Consider the following 14021-nt stretch of genomic DNA (forward strand, 5'->3'; position numbering starts at 1 on the left):
AATGTGTGACCGGATAAAGAGCCACGTCGACAGGTCAATCAGAATCCAAGCCTATGTTAGCGATAGGTCTTCGAGCGATTATCGAGGAATGATGTGATCAACGGAGGCTCTCGAATTCCACACTGGCAATGAGCGGAGAACCTTGAGGGACTTGCTAGGCTCGCAGAACTCGGAGCAACCGAGACTCCAGATCCTATAGCAACCAAGTTCTGCACAGCCGACAAAAGCCCCAAAGCCGACAGCAGTAAGTCGTGCAAGTTCGGCGGAACAGAAACCGACGGGCGAGTCTATACGGGGCAAAAGACAGTCGGTCGAGAACTTGTTGGAGAGGATCGAATCCAATTCGCAAGAGGGGATGACTTGACTGGCACTAACACGCTTTTGGAATTGTCTTGGCACCGCTGTTTGTCATCGCTTCATCCTGTCGACAACCAAGCCCCGACTCATTCTTCCATTCTTTCTTCTCTCACTTCCAAATAAGACGGCGACTATCGACGCACTATTGATCGCTTAGCCTCTGCACAGCTTGCCGTGCCTTGCCTCTGAGATCGATTGCCAGGTCCCGGCTGGACCGGTGCCATTCCGCTCGCGGCATACAACGAACGACTTTTTAGGATAGCTCGCATGCTCTTCGGTCAACAGAGTCACTCTCCACAATGCTCCGTTCATACCTGCAACTAAGCAGGCACCAAACTCCGGCCGTGCGCCAATCTGGACGGTTGTTAAAATCAGCCACTTCATTACCCCGGTGGTCTCAGACACGAACACTCGCTTCGGTAGCTAGCTCGGGGAGCTTGCCAGACGTCGGAGACCGGCTTCATGGATTTACCGTCGAGGAAAAGAAACATGTTCCAGAGCTACACCTTACGGCTATCCGATTAAAGCATGACAAGACACACGCCGACTACCTTCACATCGCAAGGGAAGACAAGAACAATGTTTTCGGTATCGGGTTCAAGACGAACCCTCCAGATGCCACAGGTGTGCCGCATATCCTGGAGCATACCACCCTGTGCGGCAGTGAGAAGTAGGTCCTCCTCGTCGTGAATGGCTCTGCTCTCGCTGTCGCGATCGGTTACTGACTTGAACATGTCTCTAGGTACCCCATTCGCGACCCTTTCTTCAAGATGCTACCGCGCTCCCTCTCTAACTTCATGAACGCCTTCACTTCCTCCGATCATACCATGTACCCTTTTGCCACGACCAACCAGCAAGATTTCCAGAACCTCCTTGGAGTCTATCTGGATGCCACAATGCACCCTCTGCTCAAAGAAGAAGACTTCAGACAAGAAGGATGGCGTCTAGGACCAGAAGACCCTCGCGCAATCCAAAATCAGGAGGGCGGCTTGAAGCCGGAAGACATCTTGTTCAAAGGTGTTGTATACAACGAAATGAAAGGCCAGATGTCGGACGCGCAATATCTTTACTGGATCAAGTTCCAAGAAAGCATTTTCCCGGCTATCAACAACTCTGGAGGAGATCCTGAATACATCACGGATCTGACGCACAAGCAGCTGGTGGATTTCTCAAAGCAGAACTACAACCCCAGTAATGCGAAGATCATGACCTACGGTGACATGCCTCTAGGCGACCATCTGAAGCAGGTCGGTGACGTCCTGGATGGATTCGCGAAAGGAAATGTGGATACGACGGTCAAGATGCCCATTGATCTTAATGGACCCCAGGACGTGACCGTTCCCGGGCCAATTGACACTTTTGCCAGTGAAGACAAGCAATACAAGACCTCCACTTCGTGGTACATGGGTGATACCATAGATATCGTGGAAACCTTCTCCGCCGGTATCCTTTCGTCTTTGCTCTTGGACGGTTACGGATCTCCCATGTACAAGGCTTTGATCGAAAGCGGCTTGGGCTCCTCGTTCACCCCCAACACTGGACTCGATACGTCAGTTAGACGTCCTATTTTCTCGATTGGTGTTACTGGTGTCAGCGAGCATCAAGCCCCCAGAGTGAAAGAGGAAATCCAGCGAGTCTTCCAGGAATCTCTTTCTAAGGGCTTCAACGACGAGAAGGTTCAAGGATTCCTTCATCAGCTGGAGCTTGCTCTCCGCCATAAAACGGCCAACTTTGGCCTCGGGGTCATCCAGAAAACTCTTGGTTCTTGGTTCAATGGCTCAGATCCCATGAAGGAGCTCGCTTGGAATGAGGTCATCGATGGCTTCAAGTCTCGGTACGCGCAGGGAGGCTATCTCGAGTCGCTGTTGGAAAAGTACCTTCTTAATGACAATTGCCTGACCTTCACGATGGTCGGCACGCCTTCCTTCAACAAGGAGTTGGACGAAAAGGAAGCGGTACGGAGAGGAAAGAAGCTTGAACAATTCATTCAACAATACGGCTCCCTTGAGAAGGCAGTAAATGAGCTTGGCAAGGCCGAACTACAACTGCTCGAAGTTCAGGAACAAGCCCAGCATTCTGACCTCAGCTGTTTACCATCCCTGCGCGTCGAAGATATCTCCCGCCACAAGGAGTATAAACCTGTGCGCGAATCTAAAGTTGAAGGCACCGACGTTGTCTGGCGCGAAGCCCCTACCAACGGCTTGACCTACTTCCAGGCTGTTAATGCTTTCACCGATCTCCCTGACGACCTTCGCCTGCTCCTGCCACTCTTCAACGACTGCATTATGCGTCTTGGAACTCCCACCAGGACCATGGAGCAGTGGGAGGACTTGATCAAGCTCAAGACGGGTGGAGTCTCGACCTCAACCTTCCACACATCATCGCCCACCGAGCTCGGCAGATTCAACGAGGGTCTCCAATTCTCCGGTTTCGCGATAGACAAGAATGTTCCGGAAATGTTTGAAATTCTCACAGCTCTTATTACCGAGACCGACTTCACGAGCCCTTACGCGCCGGCCATGATCCAAGAGCTTCTGCGGCTGACCACTAATGGCGCGTTGGATGCTGTTGCAGGAACGGGTCACCGATATGCGCTGAATGCTGCTGCCGCTGGCCTGTCTCGTAGTTTCTGGGCACAAGAACAGACGTCGGGTCTGGCACAGCTGCAAGCTACGGCGAATCTTCTGCGCGATGCTGAGTCTTCTCCCGAACGTCTCGCGCAGCTGATTGAGAAACTTCGCCTCATCCAATCATTCGCAATTTCCAAGACATCCGGGCTTCGCGTTCGTCTCGTCTGCGAACCGAGCAGTTCCAGCCAAAATGAGTCTGTTCTGCAAAAGTGGATTGGTGGACTTCCCAACAGCCAGTCCCCAGTAGCTCAGCCCCTGGGTCTGGGATTCGACTCTGCGCTAACTAAGGCGTTCTATGATCTGCCTTACAAGGTTTACTATTCTGGTCTGGCTCTACCTACTGTACCATTCACAAACTCTTCAAGCGCAACCCTGAGCGTCCTCTCTCAACTGCTCACCCACAACTACCTCCACCCCGAGATCAGAGAAAAGGGAGGAGCCTACGGTGCCGGAGCAAGCAACGGTCCAGTCAAGGGATTCTTCGCTTTCACCAGCTACCGCGACCCGAACCCCGCCAACACTCTCAAGGTCTTCCAGAACAGCGGTATCTTCGCCAGAGACCGTGCCTGGTCAGACCGTGAAATCAACGAGGCTAAACTGGGCATTTTCCAAGGCCTTGATGCCCCGGTTAGCGTCGATGAAGAAGGAACCAGGTACTTCATGAGTGGTATCACCCATGAGATGGATCAGCGCTGGCGAGAGCAGGTCCTGGACGTCACCGCAAAGGACGTCAACGAGGCTGCGCAGTCCTTCCTGGTCGAAGGCGCCCGGCGCTCCGTCTGTCTCTTGGGTGAGAGGAAGGACTGGGCTGAATCCGATGGTTGGGATGTTCGCAAGCTCTCTATGAACCCTGTTGGCGCTTCCGATATTCCCGAGGGCGATGCTGCCGCCTCGGCGTAAGCATCAAACAAACAGCCATCCTTCTCCCCACCATGCCTCAACCTCCCCAACCAGACCGTCGGTCTTATACCCTGCTATATATCGCCATGTACTTCTACTAATGTTCTGACGAGAAGCCTGTAAAATAGACATCTACATCTACGTCTAGATGCATGTACAATATCCCACCTCATCTGCATCTCACCTATATACCACATTCATCATTTGTTTTCTTTTCTCTGTTCCCAAATGTCCAAACCAAGCAGCCAACCATGATGGTTATACCCCTACCACGCGCTCAACAAAGAACAACCGGCCTCATCTTCAATCCCAGCCTCAATGATCGAACGATGGGCCAATCGTCCGTCCCCAGGACAAGCGCAATATCAAAGCGGAATGTGAACCCATACCTACCCTAGTCTACCTTAGCGGTCGGGTAGAGCGGTACACTTCCCTCCTCCGTTTTTCAGACCCGCTTTGATCTTCCAGCCTACGCAGGGCGGACTAAGAACGTGAGGACATGTTAAAGCTATCTAGATGTAGGTAGGGCTCTATTATTATTCGATGCCACTATAATGTAAGCAGTGGAAAAATGACAAATGGATGGATGCCTCGTGCACTAAGGTAATGGAATGGACATAGAATTATCCCATCATAAGTCATAGCCATAGCCATGGCGATAGCCGAGGTCGTACTATACAAGCTCAAGTAGGTGGGTAGGTAAGGTAGGTAAAGAGGTGGTATCATGAGAAGCGAAAAATAGTGTGTAATTCTGGCATGACCTGCAAACCAGCGCTCTTGAATGGAAGGGTTTTTGCCTGTTCGATCTTCAAGACCTGTTGAGCGGGGTGTCGTCCTCGGGTTCAGGCGCTGGCTGGACGGGTCGCATAGGTACTTCTGATGAGTCGATTGTGAAGGAAGAGATGTGATCAGCCGATTCGGGGGCGATAGGTGTATCGGGTAAAGGTGGGAATGGTTCAGTTCGTGGGTCGGATTCTGATAATGGAGGGTGAGAGTTGGCTGGCTGTATAGAGGGATTATTATGGGCGGCGAGTACTGAGATGGTTTTGGCGGATGCGCCTTGAACGACATCCGAAGACACAGTTGCAGATGGAGGTAGGGAAGCGGTCTGTGAACATATTAGCTTAAATACCTAAAAATCCTCGTCAGTTGATGAACATACCTTGACGTCCTCTACACTGATACCCCGACTCAAAGCCAATTGCCGTGCAGCGAGCCGCTTCCGTACGATTTCCATCTCTTCCTCCCGCGCAGCCTCCGCGTCCTCCCTTTTCAGATCCTCTATCGAGATCGAGGCCATGTCATGTGAGCCATTCGCATAGGAACTCGGAGGTGACCGCAATCGGCTGCCCCGCTTCTTCTTTTGCTTCCTCTTCGAGCTCTTCGACGAGGTAGTGGGCGCTATACTGAACGTGCCAGAAGCGGATCTCATACTCTCAGGCTTATCTCCCTCGGGATCATCCGACTCCAACCCAGTCCCTCTGCGTGTCAAAGCCATAGCAAATTCGTCGTCTAACGGTACCGCATCTTCCTCCTCATCACTCATAATGAGATCACCCCTCGAGCTAAGCGAGTTGGACGTTTCGCGCGATGACTGCGTTGAACTTCGGTACCTCGCATTCCCACTGTTGCCCGCCTCCGTCCCCCCTTCATCCGCCTCTTCAATAAGAGGACTCTCCTCATGCACATGTCGCAGGCCCGTCGGATGTTCTTGAAGGTCTGCAGCAGAGGGTCTATACTTCAGTCCCCGCGCGCCAAACCTCCAGGGGAACCGCTCGAGGAACCCCAAGAACGACGAGCTGGGAATAACAGTCGGGTCATCGCGATCATCGGGTATCAAAAGCCCACTCTTCCTTCTACTCGCCCGTCGAGTGCCATAGCTCATCTTCCGCGGCCTGCGAGGCTGCTCGGAGCTCCCCCGCGCCAATCCGCTCCCCGCCAGCAGTCGGTCTAGCTCATCGGTACCCCATCCGAGAATAGTATCGTCAATCTCTTCATTATCCCAGTCGTCGTAGAAGTCGAAGTCTGCGTAGCGCCGTCGGCGACGGCGGAGGTGGTCTTCTCGGGTTGGGAAGCAGGGCGCAGTACACGAGGAGACGCAGTTGCCGACCGCTGAGAAACAGGGGAGGATATAATTGTGCGAAAATGTGTAGATCCCTTCTTGGGCTGTTTCGTTGGCGGATTCGAGGTTATGCGAGATTTGGTTGATTGTTTGCCGGACCCGGGGGTCTCTCGGTCGCATCATGGTGGTTCACTGATAGAAGACCTAATCTCCAGGCGTCGGAAAATGGAATGTTTGTTCCCTCATCTAGGGGGCCCCATGGACATTTACCGAGACACCGATTGAGTCAGGACGAAAGTGTCAGACTTAGTAAATGGACCGACAGTGAATCGAATGTCGCGATGGGAAGTCTGGAGACAACAAAAGGGTAGCCTGAGGATTGATGGAGTCGTTGAGGCAGCGATGTCATCCGCCTTAGTCAGCTCCCTCACTGCCATCATTGCCAACCAGACAGGACCATGGCTGTTTTTTCCCACTGCATTCAATTCTAAGTACTAGAAAGTGTGGAAGATGGTCTACTACATCCGTTTCCTGAAAACCCCCAGGCTGCAGAAGCAGAAACCCAGCTCGGTCTCCGCCTCTGCACTGATCTGCATCACGACAGATCTAGGTGATGCATTCCTTGCACAAGACGTGGATTTAATGGTGACACTCCGTCCTGCCGCGCATGATCAGAATATTCTCTGCCAGGAACTGCTGCAATGGCACGGAGGGAAGCGCGAGATTCCCGTCTCACTGGGTCCGCTGCCTGTCACGTTCACTCAAGTACCGCTGCTCATGGAAGTGGCCGCGCGGAACTCGAACTCCAATTCCAACTCAACCAGCTCAGACCCGTTGCTAGATCAGCATAGCATCCCCCTGGTCATATCGTGCTGGAGTGCGCCATTTGGTGGGCCGCAAATGCTGGCCGCTGACAAGCTAGTCGAGAGGCGTTTCCGCGTGAACGAGTCTGTGGAACTGGGCATATGGGAGGAAACCGGGAATAGCATTGCACGGCATATCTGGTGAGACTGCATTCAATCTAGTATCTAGTTCTGTCTTTCTAAGTTATCTGCCGCTGTGCCTCCAGGGATGCAGCACTTGCTTCGGCTATGTACTTGCAGCAGGTAATTGCTGCAAATCAGGGATCTCCCAGTCCGGCTCTGCAGAAATTATTGCAGGCTGAACGCGGTAGTTCTCTCCATGTAATTGAGCTAGGGTCGGGGTGTGGTATTGTCGGTATCGCTTTAGCAATGCTTCTATCGAACTGCTCCGTCCTACTCACAGACCTACCGGAAGTGGAGGAGATTATCACGAAGAACGTTGCTGTTGCGCGGCCAGCGCATGCTTCGGAAATCCGGTATAGGCCGCTGGAATGGGAGGAGGAGCTCCCTGATAACCTTTTCGACACGCCAAATATTGACCTTATCCTCGTCTCAGACTGTACTTACAATGCAGACAGTCTGCCAGCTCTCGTCTCGGTGTTAGGTCGCCTCGTCCAACTATCCCCGGGCGCTCTCATCCTTGTGGCTCTGAAACGGCGGCACGAAAGCGAGAACATTTTCTTTGATTTGATGGAGTCCGCTGGGCTACACGATCTACACTTACACAACATAGAGCTTCCGTCTCAGCACGAACAGCGGGATGAAATAGAGCTTCACTGTTATGGCAAGCGTGCCCGTCAATGAATGCATTGCACTGTTCACACAGGCACTGCGATGATTTTCTCCAGTCTAGCATATTTTTGTCATACAACATATGTACATGCGCCTACTAGCGATGCGTTTGCTATACGAAGGCGAACGATACCGTCAAAGACGCAATACTCACTATATGGGCATGTCATGCCTTCGTCGACAGCCATTTGAGCTTTTGGCTTCCCGATGAAGAAGAACTTTGCCATCGGCGCAGCCGTCGCCATCCATCAGGCTTTGATACAACTTTCCTGCAAATCGATGCCAATGATGGATTCGAGCTGAAATTGTTTTTTCGCCTCGTCCGCGGTCGGTCACCGTCACGAGATTTCGACAGTGACATTCCTGATCCTATCCTGCGCAGCAAATGTCGGCGCCTAGTCAGAGGCGAGAAAATAGGCTTCAATGTAGAGTCGAGCGGTACAAAATCGTCATCTATATATCTCAGCGCAAGACTTCGGAAAGCCTCTTGAGCAGCCAACGGTAACGGAATTGGGTTGTCAAGTCCTTGAAATGCCTGCTTGCTGGCAGTCAGGCTATGCGAGCGTCGCGGGGGCATGACAGGCAGGCCGTTTCCGGGATATCTATCCTCGTGTGAGCCGTAGTACTCGGCACATGTGGCACTCCGCTGTACAAACGCGCTGTAATTCGGCAACAGCGTTACCGAGCATAGGGGAAGGAAAGCAATTCGCAGAGCATCGTCGCCGTCGAGCGAAGCATTGAATGAAACTTTCGCGCAGAGCGCCCACAGGTCCGCATACAAGGAACACACAACGAAGACATCACCGCTGGAAACCTCGAACTCGTCCATATCTCTCTCATGGCTGTCAAGTAAAGTATATTCCGGACCGATGCCGATAACCAACGACCCTTCCTGGACAGCCCATTGTTCTCCCAGCCCCAGGCGAATGTCTCTGTATGAATGCAGACGCGTGCAGAACACCGGCTTGCTTTGACAGAAGGGGTCCGGTATTGTCTCGGTGAAGGAGGGTCGACAGTCGAGAGGAGGCATGTCGCGGTCAGAAGCCCAGTCCTCCTTATTTGCGTCAGGTTTAGAATCTACCCCGCACCAGACAAAGACTTACCAGAAGAGGAGTCTCATGGTCCGAATCAGAATCATTGAGAGCCACATATGGAGCGGCACCGAATTCATCTTGATTGGCCATTTTCAGGGCGCCGATCCAAAGGTCTTCCTCTGGCACTCTATCACTACCATTCAAGTCCTCGGACATCTCGGGTGACGAGCTCTCATCCTGGAATGAGCTATAGCGCCAAACAGGCGGCCGGTGGAAGTACATCGCGTGTCGGCGCCTCTTGCTCACTGAGTCTTGGGGCATTTGCGCGTCGGATGCCAGGGACTCGTCAAGCGAACTGCAGGTGATACCGCTGCCGGAAAGGGTACGCATGTTGTAGAGGATGCACAATAAGCTAATGAAGCGCAAATGTTCGATATGGGGAGACGGTAAGCTGTATGCTAAATCTGCAGAGCTTTCGATGGATCTAGCACTGAAGATGAAAGATGCATTGGCAAATTGGCCCCGGTCGCGAGCTCATCGAGCTGGATCTGGATGCGGATATTGCGCTCCATCGTGCCTTCTTGCATTTTCACCGTTTACACTATTCAATATCGGCAGGAGCGCAGGATAGACCCCGCCACCGGTCGTTCCTTCCTCGTCTAGTACTAGGTAACAACGCTGAACTCAGCACATTCGGACTCCACCGCTGCTTCCAAGGTTCCTAGCAAGACCTACTGTATACTTCCTTGATGGACCATATGGACAATCCCATGAGTCAAAAGATGGACCATTGAGTTCAGCTGACGGTCCAGTTGAGGCCCCGACCTACACAGGATCAGAGCACTGGTGGAATAGCGAGGCGCATCGCTGCTAAGCTTCTCCTCTTCGATTGACAGACGTTGAGGTACAGGGCGTTTTGTTGCGTTCAACGGAATGTGATGATAGAATAATCAGAAAATAACCTCGGCTATCCGATGGGGGAGGACCGAGCCAACCACGACCACCAGCTCCAAACAATTCCTTTATTCAGACCATAATCTCGCCAAACGAATTATTACATTGTTCTATATCTCTGCTTCAGTTTCGACGAAAAGATTTAGCAAAATTTGTATGGAAAATGGCTTCGCCAAAGATCACGCTATACTATGACATCGTTAGTCCGTTCGCATACATTGCGTTTAAGATCCTGCAGGTGAGTTCCTTCCAACTATATGCTTCAAGCATAGCATTGCGCCATAATGCACTAGCTGACGACTGCATAGAATTCCGCGACTTTCAGCAAATGCGAGGTCACCTTCGTGCCCATTTTTCTCGGCGGGCTGATGAACGCCAGTGGAAATACTCCACCCATCAAGATCAAGAGTAGAACGGCCATCTAGTCTGTTCGCGTCCAGTATAGCAGCTAATCACGCATTACAGACAAGGACAAATGGATCAATCTGGAGCGACTCCGCTGGGCTCGTTACTTCTCAGTCCCCATCTCGGAGAAAACACCAGAGGGTTTCCCGCACCTGACCCTGGCGGTGCAGCGCGCCCTCACTGCGGTTTCGCAGCAGACCCCAGACAAGTTGACCATTGCTACCGAGGCAATCTGGCAGGAGCTCTGGGCGAAGGGGAATGGCAAAGCAACACAGTCTGAGGTGTTCGTACCAATACTTGAGAAGGTGCTGGGATCATCAAAGACAAAAGCAGTTCTCGAAGCAGTTAGCATTGCCTTTATCTTCCTGAGATCGCCATAAGCTAATTAAATACAGGCAAATGGGCCAGAGATCAAAGCGCGCTTGAGCGCGAATACGCAGCAGGCATTTGACTCCGGCGCCTTTGGCCTTCCTTGGTTCGAATGCACAAACTGCAACGGAGAAAAAGAAGGCTTCTGGGGAGTTGACCATCTAGGCCAAGTGGTAGACTTTCTAGGTCTGGACAGTTCACAAGATCGCGGATTCCGAGCGGTTCTATGATCGGGCAAAAGGTGTCATCTTTTTCTCTACCACGTCCCAGCTATCGCCAAAATCAAATATGCAATCATGAAATCATATTATACATTGAACAGAAGCCAGTTCCAGTTTATTTGTGCTTGATCGGAGCACTGCTCTTATGTCTCTCCTGGAGAAACCGGGCAACCTTCTCCTTCTCCATATTATCGATCTTCTCTCGCTCGTCGTCCGGTATTTCGCTCGCAGCTTGTTCTAGGGGGTATTAGCAACGACTTCATCGAGAACGGAGCAGACATATAGAACACACCAACTTCCGCGTTTTTGTCGCCTGAAACATATGTTTGAACCGGCTTCACAACATTCTGCTGCGCCCACTCCCCCGAAGCTGACGCAGCTGTAACAACCGTATCCCTCACCTGCTCGGCAGGCTTCCCAGCCAGATCTCTTGCTTTCTCCTCCCCCGCCACATAGGCATGGACCGGATTGACGACGCTCTCCTGCGCCCACTGGCCGGAAGCAGACGCGACATTGTAGGCTTGATCTTTCAATTGCTGGGCTGGGTTCTCTGACATATTGCCAATGGTGTCAGTAGTGGTCTCAAGAGCTGAAAGTCAGTGCGTGCTTGACAATTGTTCTGCCTTAAATGCAGGGGGCCTAGACATACAATGTGACGTCACAGATCTGAGTGGGGAGTGGGACACTTAAGCATGGCAGTATATGACATCCATGCTAAACCCTTTTGAGATGGCTTCCATCCGGCCTCCGGACTGGATATCCGCTTCATCTTCATCCATCCATGATGTTGGCAGCCTCGAGTTTAGCACAATGGGCTCCGGCAAATCCATATGGTGCCGGATATCGTCTTCTATGGTCCATGTTTCTTCCACACCCGGCTTTCTACCTGCGTTGTTCCTGACGGCTCGGCTATTAGACGAGATGAACTTTGCTCGCTGACCAATTTGGCACGGAACTTCGCGATATACGCAATGGTTTCCGGAACTGCATCTCCGGATACTGATGGGGCATATAATGGGCTCGTCACCTGGAAGATATTTTGCGAACTACCATCAACAGTGAAAGCAACAGACACGATCTTCCAGAACCAACCAAGCAACATGGCCTTCCCCTACAAGCGCTTCCTCGTCCTCGGCGCAACCTCAGGTATCGGCCTTGCGATGGCCGAGCGCTTATTGAAAGCGGCGCGAAGGTTACTGTCGTCGGCCGACGCATGGGCCGTCTGGCTGCCTTTATAGACAAGCACGGCGAGGACAAGGCTAATGCCATTGTCTTTGACCTTTCGCAGACCGACCAGATTCCCCAGTTCGTCAAGAATGTTACGACGCAGTCCCCTGACATTGACTGCGTCTACTACAACGCTGGTACCCAGCGGCCATATGATCTGGCCAACGGTGACGGGTGGGATTTGAAGACGTTCAACGAGGTCCATCTGAACTTTACGAGTGCTGTTACACTCGTCCATGCGTTTTTGCCCTTTTCGAAGGCTAAGGCTAAGGCTAAGGCTAAGAAGGAGTCTGCGAGCTTTATTTTGTGAGTTTGTTATCCTACCTCGGACTATCATTGTATGGGCCAGGGCTAGTGACACTGATTTTGGGTTGTGATCGTGATATAGTACCGGGACCAACCTCGCTATCATCCCAGTGGCTTGGGTCCCAGCTTACTCCGCGTAAGGCGGCTCTGAACGTATTCGTTCTCACTCTGCGAGAACAACTGAAGCATGCCAGTAGCTCAAGGTGATCGAGATCTCACCTTCCGCTGTTCAGAGTATGTGGTGTTCCGTCCCTGTCGCACAATCGACAGCAAGCTACTGCAGTAATCTATAACTGAGATCCGCCATCACGCTATGGGCGAAAAGGGAGCCAGGATTGGTATGCGGCTAGATCAGTCCGCGACTGAAGCGTACAACAATCTCCAACAAGGCCTTGGCCAGATCATCGTTGGCAGTGCGCCGGATCAGGCTGTCTTTGACGATAGTCTAAAGAAGCGTCGGGAGCAGTTTGAGAGTTTGGCGGATAAGAGTCAGTCACAAAATGTAGTTGATTACCGGAGTACACAAGTGGCACCGGTGTAGGGCTCAACCCAATCAGGAATAGCGCGCATAATCTTAATCTTATCCAGTTCTCCCCTCTTCCCCTCCATCTTTTACTTGTCTCTCCACCTTCATAATCATTTTAAACACCTCTTCCCTTCCCTCTCCAGAAGACCCCCAGAAAAAGAAAATGCCACCAATCCCAATAACAATCCTAACTGGCTTCCTCGGTTCCGGAAAAACAACCCTGCTCTTGAACCTCCTCCCGCAACTACCAAAGAACTACAAACTCGCCCTCCTCAAAAACGAATTCGGCGACCTCGCAATCGACTCCCAGCTCGCTTCGACCTCCGCAATCTCAGGCGTCCGCGAACTCCTCAATGGCTGTATCTGCTGTAACCTCGTCGGCCAACTCAGCGATGCCCTACAACAACTCCGCGATGAAGTCCAGCCCGATCGGATCGTTATCGAGACGAGCGGGAGTGCATTTCCAGCGACATTAGCGATGGAGGTTAACAGACTTGCGCGCGAGAGCGCATCCGCATCACAATCCGGGGCCGGAGCAGGGAATGGAACAGGCGACTACGTCCTCGACGGCGTCATATCCGTAATCGACGTCGAGAACTGGGCCGGGTACGAAGATACGAGTTACACGGCGAAGATCCAGGCGAAGTACACGGACCTCATTGTTTTCAATAAATGGGAGAATGTCTCGGAGCGCCGGCTCGATGAGGTTCTTGATCGCGTTGGGGATTTGGAGGTTGAGACCGCGACGGTTAAGAGTGATAGGGGGAGGGTTGAGAAGGATGTGCTATTGGGGATTGATGGGGCGCTTTTTGCAAAGGGGGAGGGGGAGAATGAATTTACGGATGGGAAGAATGGGCATGGACATGAAAATGGGCATGAACACAGTCATGGAAAAGGGCATCAGTCTGAGGTGGAGGTTCTTTCGGTTACGCTCCGACAGACTCAGACTGGCACTGGATCAGAGACGGGAACAATCGACATCACCGCACTAGAAACCCTCCTCTCCTCCGCACCAAAAGAAGAAGTCTACCGAATCAAGGGCGTCCTACGCTGTTCAACATCCTCTCCACCCGCAAGCTCCTCAGACAATCTCGATGCGCGGCCGTCTCCGACTGCATCAAGTGAGAGCGACTCGGCAGTGGCATACTACATCCTCAACTGGGCATTCGGGCGCTGGACAGCCACGCCCTCAGCTGTCGTTGCGGAGGCAGCGGATCCAACGGCCATTGCGCGGATCACGCTGATTCTTGCGCGGTATGAGAGTGGCAAGTGGAAGAAGAAATTGGAGGGTGGGGGGTTGGTGAAGAGTGAGAGTAAGGGAGAGGGAGGTGTTGGGGCGGAGTTGGTTGTTGAGCGGCTTGTATAGAGTATAGAG

General features: G+C 52.2%; 8 protein-coding genes across 8 annotated transcripts; 5 read left to right on the forward strand and 3 right to left on the reverse strand.

Annotated features, from left to right (window-relative positions):
* The first annotated feature begins 480 nt into the window (after positions 1-480).
* On the forward strand, positions 481-4162 carry cym1 (pitrilysin family metalloprotease cym1). The gene is made up of 2 exons (XM_073764701.1): positions 481-1027; positions 1100-4162. The coding sequence occupies exons 1-2, from the start codon at positions 657-659 to the stop codon at positions 3885-3887; spliced, it is 3159 nt and encodes a 1052-aa protein (XP_073616786.1). The 5' UTR covers positions 481-656; the 3' UTR covers positions 3888-4162.
* A 129-nt stretch (positions 4163-4291) lies between these two features.
* BDV17DRAFT_52226 (uncharacterized protein) lies at positions 4292-6302 on the reverse strand. The gene is made up of 2 exons (XM_073764702.1): positions 5050-6302; positions 4292-4995 (listed from the first exon to the last, which is right to left on the reverse strand). Exons 1-2 carry the CDS (start codon positions 6130-6132, stop codon positions 4696-4698), a joined length of 1383 nt encoding a protein of 460 aa, XP_073616787.1. The 5' UTR covers positions 6133-6302; the 3' UTR covers positions 4292-4695.
* Positions 6303-6459: 157 nt separating this feature from the next.
* On the forward strand, positions 6460-7616 carry BDV17DRAFT_290306 (protein N-lysine methyltransferase family protein; the record flags this gene model as incomplete). Its single annotated transcript, XM_073761871.1, has 2 exons — positions 6460-6953; positions 7019-7616. The coding sequence occupies 2 exons, from the start codon at positions 6460-6462 to the stop codon at positions 7614-7616; spliced, it is 1092 nt and encodes a 363-aa protein (XP_073616788.1).
* A 326-nt stretch (positions 7617-7942) lies between these two features.
* On the reverse strand, positions 7943-9028 carry BDV17DRAFT_290307 (uncharacterized protein; the record flags this gene model as incomplete). Its single annotated transcript, XM_073761872.1, has 3 exons — positions 7943-7999; positions 8047-8658; positions 8708-9028. The coding sequence occupies 3 exons, from the start codon at positions 9026-9028 to the stop codon at positions 7943-7945; spliced, it is 990 nt and encodes a 329-aa protein (XP_073616789.1).
* A 484-nt stretch (positions 9029-9512) lies between these two features.
* Positions 9513-10686, forward strand: BDV17DRAFT_52259 (putative 2-hydroxychromene-2-carboxylate isomerase). Its single transcript, XM_073764704.1, has 4 exons — positions 9513-9830; positions 9901-10000; positions 10058-10341; positions 10393-10686. Exons 1-4 carry the CDS (start codon positions 9756-9758, stop codon positions 10594-10596), a joined length of 663 nt encoding a protein of 220 aa, XP_073616790.1. The 5' UTR covers positions 9513-9755; the 3' UTR covers positions 10597-10686.
* BDV17DRAFT_52245 (uncharacterized protein) lies at positions 10526-11247 on the reverse strand. Its single transcript, XM_073764703.1, has 2 exons — positions 10880-11247; positions 10526-10824 (listed from the first exon to the last, which is right to left on the reverse strand). The coding sequence occupies exons 1-2, from the start codon at positions 11142-11144 to the stop codon at positions 10703-10705; spliced, it is 387 nt and encodes a 128-aa protein (XP_073616791.1). The 5' UTR covers positions 11145-11247; the 3' UTR covers positions 10526-10702.
* Positions 11248-11558: 311 nt separating this feature from the next.
* BDV17DRAFT_290310 (uncharacterized protein) lies at positions 11559-12124 on the forward strand (the record flags this gene model as incomplete). Its single annotated transcript, XM_073761873.1, has 2 exons — positions 11559-11733; positions 11826-12124. The coding sequence occupies 2 exons, from the start codon at positions 11559-11561 to the stop codon at positions 12122-12124; spliced, it is 474 nt and encodes a 157-aa protein (XP_073616792.1).
* Positions 12125-12433: 309 nt separating this feature from the next.
* BDV17DRAFT_290311 (GTP-binding protein) lies at positions 12434-14012 on the forward strand (the record flags this gene model as incomplete). The annotated part of the gene is made up of 2 exons (XM_073761874.1): positions 12434-12608; positions 12709-14012. The coding sequence occupies 2 exons, from the start codon at positions 12434-12436 to the stop codon at positions 14010-14012; spliced, it is 1479 nt and encodes a 492-aa protein (XP_073616793.1).
* Positions 14013-14021: the final 9 nt, after the last annotated feature.

The sequence above is a fragment of the Aspergillus undulatus genome (assembly GCF_047715775.1).
Source record: "Aspergillus undulatus strain CBS 261.88 unplaced genomic scaffold BDV17scaffold_17, whole genome shotgun sequence".
NCBI lineage: Eukaryota > Fungi > Ascomycota > Eurotiomycetes > Eurotiales > Aspergillaceae > Aspergillus > Aspergillus undulatus.